Source organism: Nipponia nippon, unplaced genomic scaffold (genome assembly GCF_047370975.1).
Source record: "Nipponia nippon isolate SJK-2023a ecotype South Korea unplaced genomic scaffold, ASM4737097v1 scaffold_6, whole genome shotgun sequence".
NCBI classification, from domain to species: domain Eukaryota; kingdom Metazoa; phylum Chordata; class Aves; order Pelecaniformes; family Threskiornithidae; genus Nipponia; species Nipponia nippon.
The window spans coordinates 36,922,027-36,949,545 of NW_028262380.1; the positions used below are offsets into that span (position 1 = coordinate 36,922,027).

Genomic DNA, 27,519 nt, shown 5'->3' on the forward strand with positions numbered 1-27,519 from the left:
AAACATTTCCCAAAAAGGAATTTCTGTGCCTGGTAAGGTAGCAGCAAGAGAGGTAGCTATTTCTGTCTCTATCCAAATTTATCCTCTGCTTCAGTACTGTGAACGCTGAGGATCATGTCACAGATGGGAGGAAACATGATCTTAATGTTAATTAAAAAAATAAGAAAAATTTGGGTGGATGTAAAAATTAAACTTTTAGAATGATGTGAGCAGCACTGAAAAGCAGTGACGTCTTTCAGTCTTTTAAAGAAACAAACAAAACAAAACCTCCAAAGAAACCAGAAAACTACGGAAAATGAAGAAGAAAATAGCCAGGCCCGTAGCTGCTTAAGATCGATTCATAATATATTAACTGACACTTAGAAGAACGCATCTTGCAAGCCTAAAGCTAAGCACAGGGAATAACTTGAAATTGTTAGGCAGCTGCATTCTTTTTACAGAGCAAATATAAATGGATAGTATGTGGATAAAGGTAATACTTGCTAACTTGCAGGTCTCAGTTTAGTAGTATCTTGATAAAGACATCCCTAATGCAATTTGCACGTGTTATTTACCTATTGCACAGCTCCTCACACACATGAATGAGCATAGTAATTGTTTTACATCTTTTCTGTGTCTATGCATTAGCCTATTTCTGGTATTGGCTTTAAATATAATTGACATTCACTGTAGAATAGAACGCAATGAAGCTAGCTAAAGCAAGAAGAAAAAGTGGGCCGAAGAAAATTATTCTGGAAAAAACCTGTTCTCCCAAAATTTATAGTACTATTGCTGTATTTCCTGGTAATGACTTTGTCCATACTGTTGTTATTATTAAAAACTTAGTTTTACATTAATTAAACCAAAAGAAATTAGGTCTGTGAGAAATTTGATTTTGTTACTTGAATTTGGGAATAGCCTTTATTCCCCAATTATGCCAAGCTTCTTGGGATAAAGAGTAAGATCTGAGTTGTTTGGTTGGCATGTACAGGAGGGTATCCAGCATTCTGACAAACCAATCCCAAATTGCGTGGTAGTGTAATGTAATTCCAGTAGTGCTGCTGCTGTATGCACAAATGTAGGTGAGCAATTTGCATGGCCTACTGAAAACAGCCATTTTAATAGATTAAGCAATTAGGAAACATTTAGAAAAAAGGTAGAAGATAAAGTATATTAAAAGTATGTTTAAAAGGTGGTTCATTGGACCTTTCTTTTAATAATTGTTAACCAATTTATTGGCATCAGGCCAGAATGAGGGGTAAACAGAGAAGTAAAAGATAAACTGCTCACTGGCTTTGCTTTACAAGAGTGCTTACTTTCATTTTAATTAAAAAAGTTACAAAGTCAACCAATGCCTGTTTGCTGTGACAAACCTATGACTTCTCAACTGATGAAAAAATGATCCTGACACAAATAATAAGTATTCAGCTAGGCTCTACCTACTCTAAAAGTGAACAGCTTTTACAAACAGTGTGGAAACAGATATCAGTAATCAGTATCATGTAAAATCTATTCCTCTGTTTGTAAAGGTTCAATAAAGTACAATCTATCCGTTTTGATGTCCTAGAAAACACAGTTATAACACAGCATCATTTTCCAGACCCAATTTTTATCATTGTCCATATCTGTACAGTATACATACACGCATACAATGGCAAGTGACAGAAAAAAATGCTATTTGCAAGGTCCTTCCTTTACCCTGTCCCTTCTTCCTCCTTGATTTGGGTAGCTTTAGTTTTATTAAATCTTTTTAGCAGCAGCAGGTCTGGACTTCTGCACTGAAGACACTTGACTACTAATTACGACTTCATACTTTAATTCCTAAAAAGATGCCAGCTATGACCTCTTACTGAACATTTTGTTGACATTCTTTTTATATTCGACATTATCTACTTTTCCTCTCAGCTGTGTCATTTATTATTCTATATTTTTTCTATATTCTTGTGCTAAATGCTAGTGGACTTGGAAGGTCAGCAGATGAAAGATGGAGGTCAGAGAAGAAAGGATGATAGTAACCATGTTATTAAAAACAAACAAACAGAAAAATCCAACAAGCACGCAGGCCTGTATCTCTGTACATCCTTCCCATATTCAGCGGCTTCCTATTGATCTGCCAATCAAATTCAAGGTGATGGGGGACAGAAGGAAGGGAATCAGCAACAAAACCAGACTTTCCAAGGACTGATTAGGTTCTACTCTAATCTTACTAAGCTTGTCAACAGTTTAAGATAGCTTTCCAGTCAAAAAAAAAAGCTCACTGAAGTACAAGTGTCCCCAAGGAGCCAAGGCAAGCTGTACTTATTTGCACCGATGAGAGTTTTGGATTAGAATCTCAGGGGTAACATTTTCTTATTCAGGCATTTTTGTTCATTGGCTACGTATGATTTCCACTGCAATCACTTTTAGACCTTTCCTGTCCAATGCAACACAAGAACTATTTTTTAACAGACCTCCAAGCTCCAGTTGTCAGGGGAGGCGTATCTCAATGTGCCTGTGCTTGTCCACTTGCAATTTATCAAATCACCCCTTACCTTTAAAAGCTCACTTAAAAGACACATACTACTTTAACATCATTTTACATCAAAATGCCACATAAATGTAAAAAGATAACATTCTGAGCTGAAAGAATGGCAAAGTGTCAAAAGAATGTTTTTAGTAACTACAGAATAGCTGTTCTGCACTCTCAAAGCTACAGAATGTTTAAAAACACTAAATGAAGCATCATTAAAAAAAAATCCTTTTTGTTCCACTTTAGTGGAACGTGCAAATTTCCTGGTAACTTCTTTTTCTTGCAGCATTGCTGGTATATGTAAAAGCTAAGTACTAGTACAATTTGAAAAGCTTTACACATATTTTAGTGCTGTTAAGCAATAAATCAATTCATTCCTTTGGAGAATTTCTACAATTTATTATTATACTCTCATGTTTCAGCACTACTGCTCAGTGATTGTTTGACTTACACTTTAGAGCCAAGGGGGACAGAAAACGCTGGAAGATTTCTGAGCCGTACTATGATTATCACAAAACTTGAACTGCTGTGGTCGTATCTGTTAAAGAAAGGACAACATGAGGGAAGTTTACTGTTCGCGTTTATGCGTGAACAGACATACACCCTTTGCTGGTCGCTTACCTGAGTCCTATTTGTACCTGGGCAGCCTCTAGAGTTGTTGCATCATCTTCACCATATCCAATGTCCTCAGTTTCATTTGGTCTAGGGCAAACAGGCAAGTACTCCAATTTAGGAAAATTATAGTTATCTTTCAGCAATAATTAAGGTATGCGTACACAGAACATATATATGTTCAGGCTGATTTAATTATAGCATGCACTCCAAATGAGAATTTCAGACCCTAGAAAACAGCAATGCCTGTTTTAGGGACAGTTGCTGCCTGAACAGTTTGACAACTCCAGTAACGAGTCGGAAAGGCCCTAGGCTGATTACTGAAGCAGGCCAGACTGACAGGCAAGAAAAAAAACTCATGACATTTTGCTATACATACTTAGTACTTCTTTACCCCCCGAATACAAAATTGGAAATGAAAATTTGCGATAAACATCAGACCACACGTAAACTGGATATGAAATACTGCTTTGGAGAATATTTGAGAAGCAGGAGCTGTGTAAAATAAAGAGGTTTCTGTGCAAACAAGAAGCATCTTTCCTCTGAGCCTGTTTTCAGAAGCATTCAAAGAACCAAAGGGACTCAAGTCTTGCAGCTGAAGAGCAGCTCTAGCGTTGAAGGGAATTACAGAGAATCTGTGTGGCAAAATAATTTCCAGTCATTTTCTGGGAGGTTTGAGTGAGGATGTGGTATTAATGTGTTTCATTGATTTTTAGAACTAGACCGTTGGGATCAATAAACAAGATCAAGATAGAAAATGTCAAGATAGGAAATGTGGAGAACGACACAGACATCCCACACCTTATCAAGACATGACAGCATTATTTTAAGACTCTGCATTTAGAGGTTTCCTTTTTACTATTCATTTCCTGGCTGATGGCTAATTTGATAGAGTGTATTTATTTCCTCCCCTGCCTTAAATTACTCCATACGAAGGACTGGGCTATACAGCAGAAATCACTGTAGTGCAACTTCAGGAGCACACTGACAAATTGTAACTCATTCCATACACAGTGCTCATAAAGACACTTCTACTGAACATAAGCAACTCGTACAGAGGCACTCATTACCTCTTCAATACTTCCTACTCAGTGATAATTAAGAGTATCCACACCTGGAGCTATCGCGGAATAACTAGTGTCTGTAAACCTTAGCTTGCACAAATGGCAATCGTTTCCCTTTGTACACAGGCTTAGGGGATGCAACTGTTTTCTTCCCTCTTTTCCTGAGTAACGACAGGAAGACGACAGGAATTTGTTCTGTTTTCCACCTATCCCACCACTCGCAGTCATTGGAGAGGACAGCTAAAGCCTTGCTCCGCAGAACATCCACAGCTTTTGGTCCAATGCCTGTTCATTTCTATCCACTGGACTTACAACTGGAGCAGACAGTAAATTTTGATCACAGTGGCTCAGAATTGAAACACAATGGAGAGACAACAATGATTATTGAACCAAAATACAGAGTCACAGCCACTCAGTCAAGCAAAGGCTGAGTTTTTAATAGATGGGAGTTTATTTCAGCCTAAGAAGTTGCATTAGGTCTAACTGAAGACATGGAGCAAACCGATACTAGGATTCAGAGTTCCGGGTGAAATATGAGTCCATGACCTAAGGTGAGACTGAATGGGCATTGTAACACTTCAGGAGAAATCCCTTTTGTATTTGAGCTTTTTTAATTTGGTCTCCCCTATTTTTATTACCTTTTGATTTGTGAAAGACTTGACAAGTAAAAGTCCTTTTATCAGAGGCCAATAAAACCCATTTATGATACCATAACACACCTTTACCTGTCCTGATAGAAAAGCATTTAGCCTGGCAACGGAAGACATGCATCTACGCCTTTGTAACCATCCTGCTAAAACATCTCTCTCTGAATATTCAAAAGGACAAAAACAACAACTTGCCAAAACTGAGGTGAAAAATAAAGATTTTGGTCTCAGAGTTTGCAGTAGTCTTCTGCTATGGAGTCTAAAGTTCATTGTTCTCACTGCCAGAAAACAGACAATACTATATAAACTAGTATGAAGAATCCTGTAGAAGTTGTGTCTTGTCAAAAAGCAACGACAGCAAATACGTTTCTTATATCCTGTTCACCACAGTGAAGCATGAACATTAAACCCTAACCTGGATTATTTTTACACCGACATTACAACTGAAAATGTTCTTATCTTTCCTATATCCTCTTTTTTAAAAAAGAAAATATTCAAGCAAAATGGTATGCAATCTTAAGATTGTATCTAAACAAAACAAGAAGTGACAAGAGTCACTCTGAATAGAGTCGATATGGCCACACGGCAGAACCTGTATAGTTTAAATCCAGCTTTTCTCCTAGGAACACTTCTCGCAGGAAAGAAAAAACAGGATTAGAAGGTAGCATAGTAATGCTACTCAACCAAGTTATACAAGCCGACTAATGCAAACTTATTAGCTTAAAAAAAGCAACGAAACTTTGTTGTTTGGCGAACATGTCTTCCTTTCAACATGAAAGTACAAAATATTTATAGAAAAGGCAAGACAAATAAACTACTTATGCTGGTATTACATAACTGCTTATAGATGTATTTAAATTTTTGGTGGAAGATTTGCATTATTTCTCAAACCTACTGTTTCACAGAAGCTTCATATACACCACTATCGCCAGCTACAGACTCATCGGACACAGCAGCAGATACACAAGCTGTTTTCTCTTCAAGCAGGTGATTAGCTGTTCTTCTTGGTAAGTCAACGCCTACAAAAAGAAAGAAGAATGAAAATTAGTCCAAGAGATTAATAGTCAGAAAGAGAGAAGCGCATAGCTTAGAAAGCTGTCAAGTTGAAAGCAGTGACCCTTAACTGAGTATCACAGAGTAGTTTTGTTCCACATCATTACACATGCTGAGACTGTACTGCTGTTATCACATGTTCTGGCTAGGGATATATCCAAGCTGATGAACTTGGAAATGTACAACTGTTATTCCTTCCCAAAGACACAGGCTCCTGTCATCACCCGTATCAGTCGAGCTAGTTATTATCCTTCATTATTAACCCTCATTATCCTGAATCCTGATCTTTAAACCTGTATTTGCCACGTTCACATTCTGCACTGTAATAACGCTTCAGCTACATGCAAAGCGATTGCTGACTGCTTATTAAACATTCAGAAGTCAGACAGACACCCTCTCCCCGGTGATATAACTGCTAGAAATGAAAAATCCCCTCTGGTTTACTATCATCAAAAACTTTTTATGCTACAGTCTCTGTACTATCAACTGCTACTTAGCTTTAATCTTCAACTCGCATTCATACGCTAGTGTCGTGCAGCGAAGAAGCAGCATTCACCGAAAGCCACGTTCTGCAGCACAGTAAGTTGAGGGCCTATGCAGTACTTTTATCTGCCAAGGGGTGAGGATATTGGTATGCATTATCATCCCCACCTGCATCATGACTTTACATCTTGTTAAGATATTTAAAACTTAAGGCTTCAGATTAGATGATTGATTGCTGCATTTCTGCTTTTTTTTTTATGGCAGCAGGAATGCTTTTTCCTTGATGATGAAGTGCTCTTTCCCTTCCCCCCCACCACGTGAGGGGTGAAGGTGATGACATGATTTATTGATTACCCTTAGGAATTACCACAGCAGCCTGAATTGACTTTGACAATGACAGAGACTGACTGTGGAAGAACTACATGATATTCCAACTTGGTTTCTGACAGCAGAGACATGTGCAGAGGAGCAAATATCTGTATGGTTCACATGTACAGAAAAGTCAGAGAAGCAGGTGAGCACTGCATCTAAAGAGCCAGGGCAGATTATTACATGAAAATACTACCTATGCTGTCTTCAGATGTGTTTGTCTACCCCCAAGTAAAGATTCAGCAGTATTCAGATTTGTAGTCTTGTAAAACTTAAGTGTGCAGGCTGAAGATTTCCATGAAAGTTTCATGCCCCCAGCTGAGTTTGTTGAAAACCCTTCCCATTCATTCCAAGAATGAAACGGGAGTAGAAACACTGAACCAACCCTGGGTCTGTGCCTCACTTCTACTGTACTGAGGCCTCACTATGAAGCCCATTTGACGGTGGGAACTAGCAGTATTGAAGCATAATTAATATCTGGCTTTTCAAAATCTGAATGCTTGTTTTGGCAGTCTTAATACAGACTTAAAGATAATTTGTATCATATATATGACGCTACATGAGGAATTATCAGTACGAAGAATCACGGGGTGAATTTATATTTTAAAACCATAACTGCTTATAGACTTAAAAGACACCCTGACACTATCCAGAATAACAGGTCCTCAAAAAAAGCTCAAAAATATTAGACAACCACATGATACCTTTGCAAATAACGGTCTAAAGAAATTAATTAAAAAAAAAAAAATTTCTGATTCCTCACAGCCCTATGTGTTCCCAAATTCCAAAGCATCTTAAATTCAGTTCTCAGGCTAGATGAGTTGCAGCCAGATTGCAAAGACAGACAGACTGAAAGTTGTTGTTAATTTGGAAAGGGTATGCTGCTAAAATATGGGCAAGAAAATTAATTATTTATTCCATCTTTTATAATATGGCTCTAAAGCAAAATAACTACTGTGTTCTGCCATACTGAAAAGACAAAGGACAAAATGACCCCCTCCCAAATCCCTTTCCATGTTTTTCCACTTTGCATTTCGCAGGTTTACCATTCAGACATCGGTCCATTTCTTTTTTTCTTTCTGCCCAGTTGAATGGAGGGCTCCTCCCAGCTGGTACTACGCACACCCTACATTTCTCTTCTGGTGCCACAGTGCTCTGTTCAATACTGACATTACTACAGTACTGCACTGAGCTAAGCTAATTAACCAACAGCTGTTACAACAATTCCTTTATATATATATACATATATATATACACACACACATATATATACATAAGCAAATTTCTCATTAAAATATATGTCTGCATCTATATGCCCAGGTACTTTTATTAAAAACTGGCAAACTCCAAGCACAAGGGTTCAAGCTTGGCAACAAGCCAGGACAACGCACTCCCCAGAGCTAGGTTGTATTTATTCCAAGACACCCAAACTCCTTAGTTAGCCGCTTCACTATCAACTCAGGCCCAGAAATGCGGAGCTGGAAATGCTAGGTGCTGATCAGGTTTCAAACAGGGCTGCCAGTGCTCAGCACTAGTGGAAATCTGGCTCCCTCCGTTCTTCCCTGGGAAAACAGAGCCACTGTGTAACATAAACACACGAATGGTTTGCAAGATACTGAAAGACGATGACACAGAATGACACTAGAAAAAGTCAATAAATGTGCAGAGAAAGCACAACATACTGTCAACCCCAACAAAAGGCAGCAAAGTCAATGCTCTAAGACTGAGGACAAGCCATCAGTTCTTGACAGCTGGGATTTTTGAAGTTCTGACTCTGGCAAAGGCTTTGACGATATAAGACAACTAAGTATGTTGCACGGCTTTTACTGCAGACTAGAAGTGGAATTCATTACACCTAATTCAGCCATCTCAAAGTTAACTAGTTACCAAGGATACCTCGATAACCCACAGGGTCATTCATCCCATCTTCCTTAAAGGGAAGTATGTTTTAGGTTGAGATGACTCATCCTTTTGGAAGTTACCCACAGACTTGCAGGGGAGCCTAGACTTAGCTCAGTCCTAACTCAGATGGATAAAAAGCTAAGAGCTATGAAATCCGTGTTAAAAATGGGGAGAGTCTCACTGTAACTTACATGGCACGTGGTCACTTGTCTTTCTCAACTCCCATTAATAAAATGAACCCCAGATCTTTCAGTGGCAGCAGGTTCAAATAACTAGATACACATATAAAAATTCTAACTCTTAAGTCCAGAAATCTCTTTTACTGAGGATGTTCGTTTGTAACTTACTCTTCAGTGAGAAACAAAGTACGTGATTTCAAGTTACCAAAAACCAGCAGAGGGTATTTTTGCTTTGTCCCCGTACATCCTGACAGTACCTAGGGACACCATGCATCCTCCATGTCTTCAAGATCCAGCTTCAGGTTTTCCTGTTATTTTTTCACAACAGAGTCTGCAACACATAAACTTTCCTTCGGAGATAGCTATTGAAAAATGTAGATGGAATCGGGGTGATCAGAGCTCTCCACACCCAAAACTAGAATTTACGTAACGTCCCTCAGAATTACTGACTGCCCAGCATGGCAAACGTATGCTGATCAAGATACTCTTCAGTTACATGAGGTACCTCCCCATAGCCAGCTATTAGGTCAAGATTTTCATGTAACATTTACATTTGACATTAGATTTTCTAATTACCTGAACTTCCTTCATGTAGAGAAGGCAGAGGCTGCCTAACGCCTTCATTAAGATCTTTATCATCTGTAGGAATCTGAGATCCTGCTCTGGCTTCAGAGTCCAATAATATTTGGTTCTCACAGAGACTAATGCCTGCAAAATCACCTGAAAGGTCACAGTCTTCAAAGTCCGTAGTGAGGTGATGCAGAGGGGAATTTTGAGCTGACGCTGAAAACGCAGCTTCTAAAACCAAAGGGGAGCCTGGGGGTGACAAGGAGGACAGTGAGGATCTGGAAGACAGTGATGTCACAGATTTGGGCGGTTCAGTCAATTTGGGATGGTCTGCAGCTGAAGGAGAGTCACTGTAACCCAGTCTCCCATGGGAACTGACCACTTCATTTTCATGAATAGTAGTGATAGGCCCTGAAGGAATGTAACCACTTTTTTCTTGCAATATGAAGTCAAGTTTATACTGATAGTCCAAATCTGTTATTTGATCGCCTTGGTTATAGTAGAGATCTGTGGAGCTGAGCGAGTTTAGCGACCCTCTGCTTGATGTGTTCAGAGAACCCCGGCTAGATGCCAGAGATCCCAGGCTGCTCCCTGAAGACACAGATAACGTACTGGCTGAGAGGCTGCAAAGAAAGCACAAACACACACACCGACGTTACTAAACTAAAACAGCACAAAACAGTACAAGGAGAGATAAGATTCACTGGGGGCTACACTGTAATGATTTACAACTGAATGCTGCTTGGGGGATTATGTTTTTTAAGCACCCATACTGGGCTTATGTCTGTGTACCCAACCTGCACACCATCAGGGCAATTTATCCAGCTTACGGCCTGTTGCCAAAGCCCCTTTTCTTCTGGAGAAGGCTGCAGATTTGACAAACTGGTCCTGCAGTGACAGCAGCCTTTTCAGCTGCTATACAGCCTCAAAGACCCGCTCCAGTCTGACATGGGTGCTGCTGGGGTCAACGTGACAGGAAAGGGATCCCCAGGAGGGAGTGCTGCCACCTCTAAAGCAACTTATGCAGCCTGCCCTCTGCCCAAGCACCTGGGAAAGACGGCAGCCAGAAGCAGACGACTTACAGCAGAACTGCTGCACATCTGTAAGACAATACACACTCCACGTGCACAGTAAATCCAACTACATAAGCATGGCAAAAGCCGTAACATGTGATCTTTTCCTGTTAATAATAGGAGATAAGGAGCCCTGCCAGGCCACAGAAACTGAGTGTCACTGTCTTGGCTCAGGAGGACTCTGCTGGGAGAAAATGTCATGAAAAATGGTTCAAGCCAGCCCCTTCTAAACACTTAAGAGATGTTTACTGAACAATAACAAAGCTATCAACTTCAAAAATTTTGCCACTGGACTAGAAAACTGCCTTTAACAGGATAAAAAGACAAGTCCAAAGAAACAAGAGCGCAAAATAAAAAATTGTTTAAAGACACTTTCCCTAACTAATCACCAATCAAGATGCAATTTATGAGATCTGGCTCAGAGGTTTGAAATGGCTAAGCCAGCCTAGATCCCAGGAGTAGGATGGCATGGCTTATTGTGAGAGGACCTTTACAGAATGCTTAAAACATTTTTCCTCTTCAAGCCCCATTTTGATTTCAAAGAGAATCTGTAAACACTAATGCAGTGTCTGATTGGTGTGTCCCACTGTGATATGCAAGGAGTTTGAACAAATTCAGGATTTTCTAAATAAATATAATGGACACATGGTTTGGTAGCCCAAGGTACAGTCCAGAAGTGAGAGAAACTCTTCCCTAGGACCAGTTACAGGTATCATTAAATATCAGAATTCCCATCAGAGCAATGAGTTTGAGTTCACAGCTGCTGTAAGTGATTATTTTTTTTGTTATCACTATGGATTTCATAAACCCAGAGTCAGATTTTGACTCAATGACTGTCAGGAAAAAATATCCTGCTAAGGGTACTTCTCTGTCTACAGAAAGTGTAAGTCAGTGTTGAAGAATAAAGCCAGAATCAACTATTCACGTAAGTATTTACATGCATATATGCACTCATGGAGCCTCTCCACTTATTACACACAATAAAGGCTACAGTTCTAATAACTTAGTTCAGACAGAACTCTCAGAAACCATTTGGTCTCCTCAATGACAGCATTTTGGAGATATGACCAATTAGGGAATTCCTGATTTATTTATTTATTTACACAGAAGCGAAATAATGTCTCCCTGCTTAATTATAGAAACTGCACAAAAAATCCATTCAATCCAGTCTCGAGTGCTTATTGAAATTATAAAGGTACACCAGGTTCATGTGGTGGCAAAATGCTTGAAGCTATTAGACTTGCATTTTCTTCCTTAAATATTAAACAAATTTTGTTCAGCTTCCAGCTAAGAGCAAAACCTAAGAATGAAGTTTAGACATCCAGGTCCACTAGACTGTTGCTGAAAAGAGGCTTTACATTACGCAGCACAACCTCACCTCCTAAGTTGTGAATGCAAGTAAGTAGTCAACTTCGTAGTTTCTTCAAGTTTCTGTACCAACTCTTTTCTTCTCTCCTCCAATTTCAATCTGGAAAGAGAGGCACATATAAGTATAGGAAAGCATTACAACATAGTCCAGAGATTAAAATATAGATAAGACAGAAACAAAGTAAAGATCCCTCATATTTTCATCTGGTTGCCAACTACTAAAATCCAAGAGACTGTGTTAGCTCTCAGTCCTATCGTAAAACCCTAACCACTTCAGCAGAGTAACTTTACCTGCAGAATACTAAGCACTGTGACAAATCTGCTGAACGTACAAGCAAGCAGAGTGTTGGTACATTCACACTATACCAAGGGGAATGCGCACCCAAAAAAAGAGTAACGGATGAGCACTGGGAAAATAGCTGCAACTTCAGGAAAATAAGATCTGCACTAATACAATTTTAAAAAGCCATGCTGTAGACTGGCTCCTCACTTAATATAGTTTCAGAAAAAAAAACAAGAGAACACCAATATCAGTATTAGTTCTGATAACACAAGAACTTGGGGTAGCATTGCAGGAAGTTTAAAACTAAATCACTCCCTTTGCTTTCAGAGTCTTCATATAGAGACAAAGCACAGTACATCAAAGCAGCATTCAAGCACAAGGTTCTGAGATGATGGACCATATTTAGGAGTCCTTGGTAAAGATTTCTACATCCCCCAACAGCTTTGTCATCACCTCAGAGCCACACAGTATTGTAATGCTCATTATCAAGGTTCACCTTTATGAAAAGCAGGATTTATTGCCTCCTGCACTGTTATATAGCCTTGCTCTAAAACCACAAATGGTAGAACTCTCCCATTCCTTTTAGCTGGCTGCTAGCAGAAAGGATTCACTAACCTTTTCAGTGATTTTTCCTTTTATAATTCCCTTTTATCACTCCATTTACAACACCAAATAAATCGCTTTCCCTCAGTGGATTCAGCTAAAACCCTCCTGTAGTTGTGGATTAGTATATTCTCCTCTAGCCCTTGCTCAGTCAACTGACACATGTCACAAGTTCTCAAGCAACAAATCTGAGAGACAAGAAATTACCTCCTCTCCTTAAAAAAAAAAATTAAAAAATTGACATTCATTCTCAGAAACCTTTCCTTTGGCCTTTCTGGCATCTCAAGGGTGTATAAATTAAAATTCAAATGCAGAGAACACTTCAAAGAACAAAACCCCAAAATCAACCATCGCTTTCTTATGCAAACTGAATGAAATACTCAAGAGTTCCCAGAATTCACTCTCTTTGAGTGTCAGATACCAGTAAAAAGACATTAAGTCCTCAATTCAGCAAACCGTGAAAAGCACTTGCTTACACCCATGCTTATTCAGCGAGGAAATCTGGGTTATGCAAAGGTGAATAAGTTACCCCGAGGTCAGCCAGGGTGTGAACTTCCACTCCACTGCCTACGCTGCGTGTGCCCTTACACCGCAATAATGCGTTCATCTGCCAATACCTGCTAAGACTGTTAAAAGCATACACGTATTTCATTCTTTGCTCAGACATGCACACGGGTTTCCAAACCAAGAATTATGTTCATCTGTGGTATCAGACACTCGTTCCTACCATTTTACTATTTATCAATGCCTTCTGCCTTCTTTAAAGCCTAATCTCTCCTGCTTTTCCCAAGCAAGAGTGCTCTTCACTAATTCTTTTGCGGCTTTTCAACAGTGAACTATTACTTTATCTTCAAGGAAGAGGCACAAAAATTGCTGTGTGTGTTCAACTACTAATGGCAAAAGGCAAGAAAGAAAATTAAGAGCTTTGGAACTTCTCTGACTGGAGTCCTTAAAACAGATGCCTGTAGTTGTCCTACTGAATTTATACTGTTAAACTAGAAAGGTTTATTTGGGTTTTTTCCTCTGAGGCACAAGCACAAGTTTGTTTTCCTTTATTATCTTAAGAAGGTTGATATAATGTAATTTATCCCATATAAACTAGTCCCAGAGGAAAAAAAAAAAAAATCTTTCCTAAATGTAATTCAACCTACTAGTAACTAAAGGATTAGTATTAATATCCGTGGGTAAATTTCAGAAAGATGTTAGTCACAAGCCACAAACATAAGTTAGATGATGAAATCACTCCTGGAAGTTCTAAGACACACAGAAAATAATTTTACTATTGAGACTCAAGGAATTTTCTTCCATTCCACATCAGGCTAAATTAAAAAAAAAACAAACAAAAAACTAATAGCAACCAACTTTCAACCAGGGAACCTTCCTTCCTTATGGCATAAGCAGGAACGTTAATATCCATGTAAATACCTAAACAACCATTGTGTTCCCTATTCTGACATGGGCCTCTCTCAATCTCTCCTGTTTGCTTCCCTCCTATCTAAATTAACCTGATACTCATTGCAGGAGAGACTTGAGTGTTAGCGAGACATCTTTCTCCAGTTTTGATCATAAATTGTAACATTGCTGAGAGTGCCACAGAATCTTAAAAAATACATTAAAAAGTTAAAGTGCACATACCTCCCCTTTCAATGCGAACTTACGTGGACGTGTTTATGCCAGACACAAGATCAGAGGCCAGTTTTGCAGGCAAGAGCACACTCAAGTAGTTAAACCATGCATGCCTGTGATTGTTCAGAAGATTTTGCCAAGTACTAAAGTGGTAATAGAATCTCCCTGACATGAATGCAGAGGCAAGAAAGCAGCAAATAGTTCTCAGCAGTTCCACAACCCAGATATTTCTATATAATTGCTGGAAGGCTTCTTAAAGCAGTCAGAGTATGGCCTGTCTCTGCTTTTTTGAAGCTGATATGTTATGATTTATACCCTCCTTTCGTAAATTGATTCTGAGTACATCTACTAGTAGCAATTTCAGCATCCTACTCCAAAATAACCCAGGGCTATGCTATAATGCTTTTGATTTAAGTCAGAGCAAGTCTTCTGTTTCTTCCCCCTTTAGAAAAAACTAAAGCCACGCAAAAACAAACCCTCCTCACACCACGCTCTGACACAATCCGTAGCTTCTTACACTGTTGCTTTATTATCAGTAGCTGTGAAAACACTGGAAACCTAAGCCATTCATGAAATTCATGAGAGAAATTAGTAATGCAACAACAGTGCAGCGCTTTGAAGATGGTGTGGCTCCTCCACTGATAATGGAGAGGAGAATCTTCCTCATCTCCAAGAATTAAAATGCTGATGGTTGATGAGATACAATTAACTGTATCCTTTTCTCAAATTAACATTTCAGGAGAAGTTTCACCATCTGAATCCTTCCACAAAATGAAGATTTCCTTTATGTTTATAGCAGACACAACAGAAATAGTCCTCAAAATAGCTTAATGTGAAAGAATTGATGTGCTCTGAAGTCACCAAGGGAGACAGCTTTAATATCATACAGAGTTGCAGGTAGAAATTCACTGGAGATTCAATGGAATGGCAAAAAAGCAAACCAGAAGCCACCATGAATACTACCTCAACCAGCAGTGTATGACATGAAATCTTACAGTAACCTCAGGAAAAAATTCCACATTTTCAGGAATGAAAATCAAAATTTAAAAAAAAAAATTGAAAAAAAGAGAAGGAAAAAATTTCAAGCTGCAACAACTAGTTGTGTCACTATACATGGAAAAACCTGCCATTTCAATTTTTCTTGACAGTGGGAGAAAATCTGACTTGCCCTTGGTACTCCAAGTTTGGCATCTGACACGTACGGGAAAATGGTCAGGTGCAGATTTCTCTTGGCACTAAACATGCAAATCCAAAACACAAGACTAAGAAACCAGCTACCAATTTACAGCCTGAGTCAGGATTTAGCTGTTACTTACAACAGCATATTATCAGAACCTTAGATTCAAATTATTTGTGAATGTGATTTTATTATTGACCCCTTATTCTCCACTTATTAATGGAAGTCAGAAAGCAACAGATCCGTAGTAATTTAGATACTACTAACAGAGACAGGTAATTTCTCCTGTAAAATATAGGTCCAGTAGGACATAACCCATCTTCTAAACCACATTTGGATTATCAATATAATGCAGTTTAAACCATTATAAAGTGTACAAATATGTTCAAATATCATGCCTAATACACACATACGCCCTTTGTAAACAAAAAATTTCCTCACTACTCAGCTACAATTTAGGACCCAACTTCTAATGCCGCTAACAGGAACTTCGCCATTCAGTGAAACTGAAGCAACAGCAGGTGTTTCCTGGCAGAGGGAAGTAGGAAAGGCTTACAATGTATTACTTCAATAAGGCATACTACGCTTATACACACAATGACATTTTGTTTTTCTTGCATTTTATGTGTGCTAGAGGTGCCCATAAATTTATTTCCACTTACAGCTGATGAAAAGTCCATTTATGACAGTCACCTTTGTTTTTCTCGAACTCTGAATGTGGCTAAAACAATCTATTGTGGGAGTTGCTTCAGTTACCAGTTAGGTAGCAGCAAGTTAGGAAACTTTTGCAACAATTATACTTCTACTCTGAACTCCCCCCCCCCCGCCCCCCCCCTTTGGTTGCATTTTTGTATGGAATAAAACTCACAATGAAAGGCTTCAGATGTTGCAACAATCAAGATAATCTTTGTAACTTGAGTTCAAATAGTTTACAGCTATTAACAGAAATGAGTGAATGATGTATTGCCCTCCTGCTGGTATGTTGACATTCCTCAGTTATTTAACATCTGTCACAGGCATTTTCATGCTGGTAACAAACGCAGAGCAACTGATATTGCAGAGCACATACAGGGTGTTCACATTCTCTCACAGTACAGAAGACTTCTTTGTGTTTCTGCCCAGTGGGCTAATAACAAATTTAATTAAGATCTACATAGAACAGTTACTGAAGGAAAACAGCCCATCAAGGCATAGTTCAGGGTCTGTAACAAGTACAAAGGTTAGGTTGCAGAAAGCAGCATTTAATATTAGCAAAAGACAACCCATTACCTTTCAGCAAGTGCTTGACTGGGTGTGCTTTTCACAGACAGCAGCTCTTCTTCAAGCCTCTTCCTTTCTGCTTCTAGCTGCTCTAGCTCACCTTGAGTACGTTTGCGTGGTGTAATAAACTGCAGTTCTTTTAAAAGCTCTTCTTTTTCATTGATTAACATCAGTTTTTCCTTTTCCACATCCAGTGGCCCAGGCCAGGCTTCACTATCTAGCTTAGAGAGTTCGATCTTCAAGTTAGCCATGCTAAATAAAACACAGAAGATTTGTCTGAGCCCGGCATAGCACACAAATCCCAGGAAAAAGAGAAGCGATACTTTTCAAAATACTGTATCAGGATATAGCAACATTTTCTACTCAAAGCCATACTTTTAATTAGTTTTGCTTCACAAGAATGCAGACTATGCCAGAAAAGCAAGCCACCTATCCAGGTCAACAGTAATATGCATATGCATTAAAAATGAGTTGCTCCTGTTCAAATGCTGAGTTGAAGTAAAAGTCATAACATTAATAAAAGCTTTATTGAAAGTGATCTGTCTGGTAACATAGTAGTGGCACTGTGCTTTACTCATATAGGAGTATGATGGATTTCTCCTACGCTGTTGGAAGCTGACTGCTCCTCAGAAACAGCAACGACCACAGCGGAAGAAGGTGCACCACAGCACGGTGCTCACTTCAGCAGCATGCACGTACGCAAATCTTAAAAGACAAAAGCATTGTTCTTCTATGGGATTAAAATAAAAGCTAATAGGACAGCGGCCACCTAAAGAGAAAGGAGATTATTAACTCAGGAGGTTGAGTTTGTGCAACTGCTGTTCCCATTGCAGATGTCAAATCATAGAGTTCAGACACCCAAGACTTGGTTATCCATACATATTGCGCAGATAGGCACATACAAGGGAAGCAGAAACTTCCCTACATTATTATTATTATACTATAGCTTAGTCCTGATCAAGACAGGTTATTTCCAGTGTTCAGTCTCCATAATCATTCTGTCTATAGGCTCAGCAGCATAGCTTAAAAAGTGCAAGTTTTGCAATAAAGGCTCACTGCTCACTGGGAAACCTTAAAAATTCCCATTGTAGGTGCCACGTATCTAATAAGGTAACTTTCAGTCACTTCCAGCCTTAGCCACACCTGAGCCAGCTGCACAGCTAAAGATAAGGAAGCTCTGAACTATGTAACAGCTCCTAGCCTTCTGCACCTCTGTCTTGTAGGCTGGGAAAAAGGCAGAGAAAGGAGGAGTCAAAATAGAGGGATGTTTCCATACAATCTAGGGCAAGAGGAACTGATCTGTTACTTATATTTATTTGTAACTGCCACAGTTGAGTACACCTAAGTCAGTTCAACAACTGATACAAGTCTGTGCAACTTCAGTGTTACCGGGCACTAGCTAAGGTAACAACCCATGCTGTACTTCATAAATACACACAGATAATTTGGTATGTATAATCTTTCTGTTGTTCTGACAGATTTCTGGGAAAACGTTTTTCTTCTTTCCAATTTGTTTTTTGTGATTAACAAAACTAATAATATTATTCTTATTTTGCATCTCCAGTATTAATTTTACAGTACATTAAGGCATTTATTTATGGTCAAAGCTAAGAATAGTTAATGTTGAATCTAACTATCCCATTGCTTATGCTAGAAGTTTAAGGGGAACTCCCCCCTTTCTTTTTCCATAGGAACACTCTCTTCTCATCTGCACCTCAATGAAAAAACAACAGCGTAAAAAACGAAAACAACCCATACTCCCACCAAAGCCCTGCAAGAACAAGTTTGACTCAGAGTATTTTCACAGAAAAACAATGCAAAATAAACAGAAATACTACCAGCGGTGAAACTAAATGAAGCATTTCAACATATTTTGCAGCTGTTACATATATCATTTATATTCAACAGTCCTTTAGAGGAGCAGTACTCAGAGGGAAAACAACTGAATCATTTCAGACAGATAATGAAATGCTAAGACTTTCATCTCCAGGTCACTGGTTCTAGCTAACCTTGTTCTGAAAGTAGCCGCTACTGACAGCTGTTTGATGGCTTACGGGATGGGATGGTGGTCTCCCGACAGTTCTTTGGCTCCCCCTGCTACAGGCCACTCTCCGCTACCGTAACTGACACTCTTTTCAGCTGCCTCATCAGACAGGCAAAGGACTAGATGGATATGAAAACTGAACTGGTCTCACGCTTTTGAGGAAGTCCTTGCTCAACAAGGAGTATTAGCCAGATCTTCACCACGTCAGGATACGATTGTCAGCACGCCATACCAGATCCTTCTGAATAACGTTTGCAACTGGATTTAGCACAGTTAACAACAACATTCCACCTCTTCAAGACATTCTGCTGGCTAAGCAACATAAAATAGGTAACACACAAAATTATCTGATGATTTTAAAGTAGAGAAGTTCACTTACAAGATCCTCTCTTTCTCTTAGTTATTTTAACACAAACCAACTAAGAATTTGCACATTTAATATTTCAGAAAAGATGATCAACACTTATTAACTTATAATGATGATTACAATGGCCATTATAATTAGGGGGGATGTAATTAGGTACTGAACTTTATGTGCAAACTGGTATGTATGTTCATTATTCCAAGATATGTACACTTTATTAAGTTCACTCTGTAGTCACTGATAAAACCAGTATGTGCAAACACTCTAAAGACTTTAATGGTGTCTTCAAGCCATATGATTGTCTTATTTAAAGCTCAAAACTGTATTCATTACTGGGCAGTTTTCAGACAAAACTGAATAAGGATGCCATTTAAAAGGCGATAATTTAACCTTGAAACACACTAATGTTATATAGAACAAATACTTAGTTATGCAAAGGTAAGTACATGAGCTACTGAAATTTCGACCCACGTTCTTGGCTGACTAATTTGTGAGAAAGTAAGATCTTGTGCTGCAGTACTCCATACTCTGAACACTGCACTTTTTTTTTTTTTTTTTTTTTTTTAAAAAAGGTAGAAGTGGTAAACTGACTTACTGCCAGGAATTTTTTTGTTCCTACAAAGGAGAGAGAAAACACAATGCTGGGACTTCTTGGTATCAAGACATAGTCAAAACAGAGGATGATCTGGTTTTGGATCAATTATACCCGACAAAAAATGCCATCTATCTGCATCTAAAACACCATCTGACAATTAATATTATGTATATGATAATTCTGAGCCAGAATCATACATATTCAATACTGAACAAACACAATAGCCTTAGCACTCTTTGTTGAATGCACTGATTATCTAATAAAGTTTTATGATCTGTAATGAGGATATAAAGGATTACTGTTGTTACCGGAAACTGAAAGGGTAGTCAGGCATTGGACCAGGCTGCCCAGGGAAGTGGTTGAGTCTCCATCCCTGGAGGTATTTAAAAGACGGGTAGACGTGGTGCTTAGGGACATGGTTCAGTGGTGGACATGGCAGTGCTAGGTTAACGGTTGGACTTGATGATCTTAAAGGTCCTTTCCAACCTAAACGATTCTATGATTCTACTCTGTATGAGGAGGGTATATATTTGAAATTAGGCAAAAAAAGTGTTGGTTGTGCAGCCTCCTGCCTTTACACCATAAAAACTAACTGTGCCATTACTTTGTACTTATAAGCTGCAAACTTCTTTTCCTAGTTTTCTAATGAACCGTGCCACAGTATTGCAACTGAAATAATACTTAAATCTCAGATTAAATGGATTTTAGACACAGTTTTCATCTGGGGAGAAGTGCTATTTTTTATTTTATTGCCTTGTTTAGTTCTTTGTAGTAAAAAAGGAACTTTTGGCGTGGGATAACTTTTTAGATTTCTACTCCTTTTAAATTATAAACCACCTCCATAACAAAACTATAAGGTTTCTGAATAGCTGACACCTAATTTTGTGAAAAGTATTCGAAAATTATACAACACAATTAATATATTATTAATAGAGAGATATCCCCCCCACACACTTTTTTTTAAAATAATCTTCCCCCTAGTATTATACAGCACTTGTGGTGCACCAGAAGACACGTCACTCTAACCCTGAATGTTCTGCTTTCTGATACCCATTCTTCAGTGCTGTAGCAATTCATCACTATGGCACTGCTTTCATGAGCAACCAGTGCAGAACTTTACTTGAAAGGCATTCCGCATTTATCAGTGGAACAGTTCCTGATTCCTTTTCTCCTTAGGTTAAACTCATTAAAAAAAAAAAAAACCAAAAAAAAACAAAAACCAAAAACAAAACCTGAACGTATTTAAAGTATTAAAATTATCCAAAGTCCCAGGGAAAAAAGAAATAATTAAGCCTACTAAATCTGCACTGGAAGTCTGAAGCAACTCTAAAACTGAAGAGCCTTCAGTGCCATAGTAAACTGAAATGATGATCCCAAAGAAGGATATAATGGGCATACATAACCTGGCAACCCCTTTCAGTACAAAGCCAGTTCACTCTATTCCCTTAATCCTGGAACTGCCATTAATTTGTCACTGTCTGCGTTTTCTTTCTTAAGACATTCAACTTATCATTAAATGTAAAGCCTACTGTTCAAAAGCACCGATTGCTCCCCAAAGTCTGCTTGCGTTCTGAAGGAAAAGAAACACTTTGCAGTGACGCCGGCAGTGCCCCCACAGAGCCCTCCGCTAGATGTCACTGCCACCACAACGCCAGCGCTGCAGAGATCACACACCTTCCCAGGGCTGTAACTTAACAAAGCAACTAACCCTATTACCTTCTTTTTGCCTCTTCATATTGAAGACTTAGTCTGACCTTCTCTGCCAAATTTGATCTACTTCTTGCTCCAACCTGTTGAGAAAAAAAAAAAAAAAATTAGCCTTATTACTGTGTATAGCTGTTAAATGAATCAACAAAACCTATGCGCTGGCTAGAAAAATCAGGACTTAAAAGAATAAAACCACACCCACCTGTAGCCACACGCTTGCTGTTAAATGCCTAGTTAGTAATCTACTCAGATGTACAAAACACTGCTGTTTTCTTCTGATCCCATTCATCTATTTTTAACTACTGTATTACCAATTGTCCATATTCCAGAGTAAAGCAAATGGATTTTCAAAGAAATCTCGCAGTGATTGCACACAAAATTTTTATCTCCTCCTTTGAACTCTGCTGAACTCAGAATTTAGAACTAAGTCAGTGCATTTCAAAGTAAGACTTCAATAAACTTGCTACAGAACACAGACAAGCTTAGCTCTTTGTTTGTAAAACCTTGTTATAGTCTCTTCTGTATAAACTTAGCTCACAGAACTTCAAAGAAGGTACCAAAATTAAGCACAACTTTCTGTGTATGTAAATATACCGTCAGTGAAACAGAGAAGATTTTAATGAATCATTGAACAAGTAGTTCCACTAACAGTTTTTCAGCTGCGTGAAATGAAATTGTACATTTAAATTCTGAGATCTTGTTTCTGAAAATTAAAAACATCTTCATATTGAATTAAGTCTGTAAGGTGAAACATATCCTATAGACAGATCCAAACAATACTATCTACTCATGCCGATCTTCGCTGCATGGAACTATTTGATTAAATCAAATTGTCATAAATGCTTCATGCCAAACGTATAAAGTTCATCTGAATCTTGATTTAAAATTTAAGGGGGAAAAAAAAATCAGCTAACTGATTCCAAGTAATTCTCCCTTAAACATGTATATATACACCTATCAGCAACAGTAAACAACCATTTGATTCCAATTCCATTAACCACAGCATTCTGATTCAATTTCTCTTTACATTTGACAAAATGGAAAAAAGCTCACCTCACCAGAAATGTCAGTCTGAGACCCTGTATCCAGAGTTTGTCTAGAAAAACACAGCTGGGAGTTTACAGAGCTGGAAGTCAAGTCTGGTTCAGATGTCCCAATGGTCTGGTCAAGATTGAATTTCTCTCTCAGCTTTGCAAGACTCTGTCCAGGAAACAAAGAAGGATGTGGTGTTGAAGTCCCTTTGTACTTTACTGTGTTTATACCAGTTTATCTCCAAAAGATGTTTACATAAACGACTCGAATATAAAAATTCTGGGTTTACCTCATATTAAGCAAACTATCCTTTTAACCAAGTGGTTGGTAGGTGACAGTAAGGGTGACCAACACCTGTGATAATATAAAAACTACTCATGTGGTTTTGTCCTTTTTTTTTTTTTTTTAATTTGTGAACCAATTAAATACTTGGCTAATTAAAAAAAAAAAAAAATCTCCTTTCAGAAAAGGAAATAGGGCAATTTAGATTTGGAAAACTTTTACTGAGTTAGAAAACGGCCATGTATCTCAAAACCACATCTCAATTTTGTTCACTTAGTATTTTAAATTGTGGTTTAGAGGTAACATCTGCATTGTACCTTACATAAAAGTTCAGAAATCTATATTCTCTGACTGACATATCGTGGCTTTTTGAATTAGGAATGTCACAGACTTCAGTTTCTGCATCTGAAAATTGATTTTAATATTAGTTTGGCTCAGAGAATTTTGAGAATTCCTTAAAAAGTATAAAACGCAAAGTATTTATAATCAGGAAAGTTACTCATGTAAAAAAAATACACACAAAACTTATGTCAACCGTTCAAAATACCTTCATTAAATCTTGTTTTTCTCTCTCCCCTGAACTTATCGCCTTTCTGATGGACTTCAGTTCACTCAGGATGGCTTTGGCCTCACATAGTTCATACCCGCTCTGGCCTCCAGACATTTTTTGGTCAATTCTGTGGAAAGAGAGAATATTAATACTGGATACAGAAAATAATACTTACACCTCTGCTGTTCTGCTTCAGGCAGAAGCATAGTTAGACAACAGAAGGGAAGGAGATAACAGACACCATTTCCTGTAATAGACATGCAAAGAGGGAAAACGACACTGAAGTCTTCATTAAAATACTTACTACTTAATCCTTCGCAAAAATGTCAAGCTATCGAACACATACACAGTGCCCAGTGGATGGTTTTTGCTGATATCAGGGAATTTAATGGAAAAATACGTCTGTTGGCTTTAAAACCACCTCAGCTAAACTACTGGGGCCTTACCAAAGGCAGAGACTCCACAAGCAATTCCAGTCGATCCAATCTTAAAGACATAAAGGGCACAGAGCACTAAAGACTCCTACACGTGCTACCAGCAGTACAGCAGTATTGCTGACAGCACTGCCAAAATTCCCATCCCCACCATAACACACTGCAGCATACAAGCAGCTTTTGGTTACACCTTTCATACTGTTCACTGTTTGTGACCCTTACAGAAGCAGAATTTATTATTAGTAGTATTCCTCTACCCAGACCCACACTGTGACATGGGCAGACAGGCAAGCTTCTTGGTACTAATCAGCCTTGCAGAGAAGAAATGTAACCAGCTCCATTCTTGTCTCAGCTTCCCTCTCGTTCACCCTAATCCTAAGCATTAGCAGTCTAGAACAGCTGTTCTGCTCAGCCCGTCACCAGGCTCTCTATTCACAAAATCTCTGGATAATTAATACCGTATGTCATACACTGGACAATTTATTAAATTCCTGGACTATCAATGATTTTAAAAACTGTAACTGGAAAATAACAAAACAAAAAAGCCCCCAAACTTAGAGAAAAAAAAGATTTCATTTTAGTATCTCCTGATTTACTTCAATAAGTACAGTTTGTAAGCACACTTCTCTGACCTCTAATTAAACTGAACATTTCATAGCATCATAGAAATGACTGCAGCTGTGCTTCACAAAATTAAAAACAACAGCCATCTTCACAAAAGTCAAGCTATCTAGTAGAGAATACATTTCTTTTATAATGCAATTGGTTTTCTGTTTTTATCATCATCCATCATCTTTGCTAGAAGACATTGACCTTGTGAGTGAGGAATGAACACACACTTTAATGATCAGAAGCGACCTCGAGCATCCCCTGCAAGAACAGAAACTCACACGAAACACCTGTAACGGTATTCTATTTTACTTCCAGTTTTGTGCACAAAGATGCCAAGGTTCTAAAGTGGTCTTTAACACTGGGAGCATGTCTGTGTTCCTTTCTCCACATTACAGTTTTTGTGCAAAGTAGAACTGCATCTGTGTAAGAAAATTACCTGTGTGACTCAGCACTCAGATTCCTACTCAAGGATGTATTTGTTTCAGCTTGAAAAGTTCCTCAAACTATTTCACAGGTAGGCACTTACTTACTGTCTGACAACACTCAATTTTTGGTAACTTATCAGGTTGCTAAGGTCAAATAGATACAGGATATGCCAACAATTGCAATCATGAGTGAACAGTTGGGTAACACACCACATGCTGCCTAGTAATATGATGTGCCACATTCAAATCACAACTGCTTTATTCTGTATATAATTAAGATGGACAAGAAGGATCTCTGACATATAAGATATTCCATCTTCCTGTTTTAAATTAATGGGATTAGTACTGTTTGAAAGTGGCTGACTGAATTTTAAAAACAAACGCCCATTGTGTTTCTGTGGAATGCTGTTGACAGTTTCTGAAACATGCTTTGGATTCCTATCAAAATGGCTTGTGAGCAAGGTGCTTTAAAACAATACTTCATTGTTGAATTAATATAATAAAACCAGCATGATTGGCTAACCTTTAATCCTGGGACAGCAGCATGAGTTTTTATTACCTTAAGCTTTAGAATCAATACGTCTGTCATCTTCTAAATTTTGCTTCAAATGAAATCTGATTTATGGTTAAATAAATTCACTATCCTTTTCTCCCTTCACTCCTCACTAGTCTTTCTACATTTAAATAACAAACAAACCTTATATTTCCATTTTAGTCAAAATGAAGGAGGATAGAGACTTGACTGGCATCCTCCTAAGGTGCTGAGGGTTTTCAGTTCCCAACTGACTTCAAAAATCTTCATAGCAGAAAAACATTTTTCATCCATTTTGACATGTCTCTAATTATGACTGGCCATTTCCTGGACCAGAATTATTTTCTCCCACTTAAAAGGATTCCTACTGTATAGAACCGATCTGTTAAAATACACAGGCAATAGCCTACAAGATGTTTTGGTAGAACTGGGAACTGAACTCCAATCTCTCAGCTCCAAACACAGATGCTCCATCACCCTTTGTAAATTACTTCTCTGCATTTTAGTACTCCACCACCCCATCTGGAAGATGGAAATGCACTTCCCCTCTCCCACCGTTTGTCCATCTTCCCTATATATTCTGCAAGCTCTCCGGGATAGAGATTATTACTTATCTGACAGTACGCTGCCATACATAGGAGGTTCCTGAGAAAAAAAGGTAAATGATTCCAGACATTATGTTAATGCTGCAACTTTACTTCTGCTACTGGAACTAGTGTACTAAGAGCACACAGTTCAGCATTTTATTGTGTAAATATATCCTTAATGTATGGGTACATAGCACAATAAGAAAAACAACTACCACTAATAAATTTCTGTTCACATTAGTCAAGAAAACATGCTTGTTGGAAGTCAGGAGCAACAGGGAGTGCTCAAACTGAAAAAAATTCACTCCCTAATAATCCAACTGGTTAAATACCCAGAATGCTCACCCAGTTCAGCATCAGCCCTTCGGACACCAGGCACCCCAGCAACTGGAACAAAGAAAGTCATGTCTCTAATCCTCAAATCGTGACCCATTTCAAACCCTGCACAGTTGTGCACCATTTACACCTCCGAGAACAGCACCCTTTTCTCTCTCTCTCTCCCCTCCCCGTCCCCCCCTGAGCTCAGAGGTAAGGAGGGAGGAAAGAAAGACCTAATCACTTCTTCAATTTTTTTTTTATTTTTTAAACAGGACACACAAAGCAGCTAAATTCTTCCTGAGGACCCTTAACCACTGCCCTTCTTTCTGCCTCTTTGCAACACAACCTACCTCATGGAAAAAAAATAGGAGGGGGAACAGATTTCTTATGTTAACACTTGCACAATAGGTTTGCCATTTCTACAGATTTCCTGCTTCCTAACTACAACAAAAAGAGTTATTAGATTCTCATTTTTCCCCCCGATAATTCTCTCACATAAGATGGATTCAATTCCATGCCAAAAAAGGAAAACAGGCAACTGAATTAAGTCATTTTCAACTATTTTCTTTTACTCACTGTTGCAGTGTTTCAAAGCCCTGTTCCTTGTACAGCAGCTCTTGCTTCATCTGCGAGAGTTCCCTCTTCAGCTTCTTAACCTTGTGTGTTAAATCAAAGCAAGAGTTAGAAAATTCCTCTTGTTAAACGGCGTAACACATGGCTTTGAACAATTAATGTATTCTCTACATCAGATGAGACAAAAAAAGAGAGTAAATTGCTCTACTGACACATTAAAAACAAAAGGATCTGTTCTCTTCCTGATGTCTATGGGCAACATGCTTCAGTATTAAAGGGACACAAAGCAGATTAAATCACTTTCCTTATTTGTATCGATACCACACTGTGTTATTAAACCTGAGAGAACTTTAACAAGTAATTTACTTCTCACTTGTTAAGCATGCATTCCAACTGTCCTACAGGGACATGCCTGTTTATTTTTAGGCTTATTATATTTTCATTTTTTCATTCCAGGAATCTCTCAAGTCATTTGCACTGTAAAAGACAAAGCGTGGACTCTTCCCCGCCCCCCCCCCCGCCCCAAACCATCCTTTCTTACAAAGCTTTACAGACACTGGATCCCTAAATATATAATTCACATTCATTTAATTCAAAGATGACAATCACTAAACACATTTGGATCACAAATATATGCATCTATTTAAGAGAAATGTCTTTGGCAAAACATTCCCTACTTTCCCTAAATTTGCATGCTCAATTGCTTTTTA

General features: G+C 38.4%; 1 protein-coding gene across 1 annotated transcript in view; it reads right to left on the reverse strand.

Moving 5' to 3' along the window:
- Nucleotides 1–27,519, reverse strand: part of WWC2 (WW and C2 domain containing 2) — a 104,613-nt gene that overhangs the window by 20,617 nt on the left and 56,477 nt on the right. The window contains exons 5-14 of the mRNA XM_087736411.1: nt 26,813–26,892; nt 23,326–23,455; nt 22,518–22,664; nt 21,474–21,547; nt 16,764–17,006; nt 11,816–11,905; nt 9,374–9,987; nt 5,707–5,830; nt 3,110–3,190; nt 2,940–3,026 (exon numbers count right to left, since the gene is read on the reverse strand). Coding sequence (XP_087592537.1) covers nt 2,940–3,026; nt 3,110–3,190; nt 5,707–5,830; nt 9,374–9,987; nt 11,816–11,905; nt 16,764–17,006; nt 21,474–21,547; nt 22,518–22,664; nt 23,326–23,455; nt 26,813–26,892 — 1,670 coding nt within the window. The remainder of the gene's footprint in view (nt 1–2,939; nt 3,027–3,109; nt 3,191–5,706; nt 5,831–9,373; nt 9,988–11,815; nt 11,906–16,763; nt 17,007–21,473; nt 21,548–22,517; nt 22,665–23,325; nt 23,456–26,812; nt 26,893–27,519) is intronic.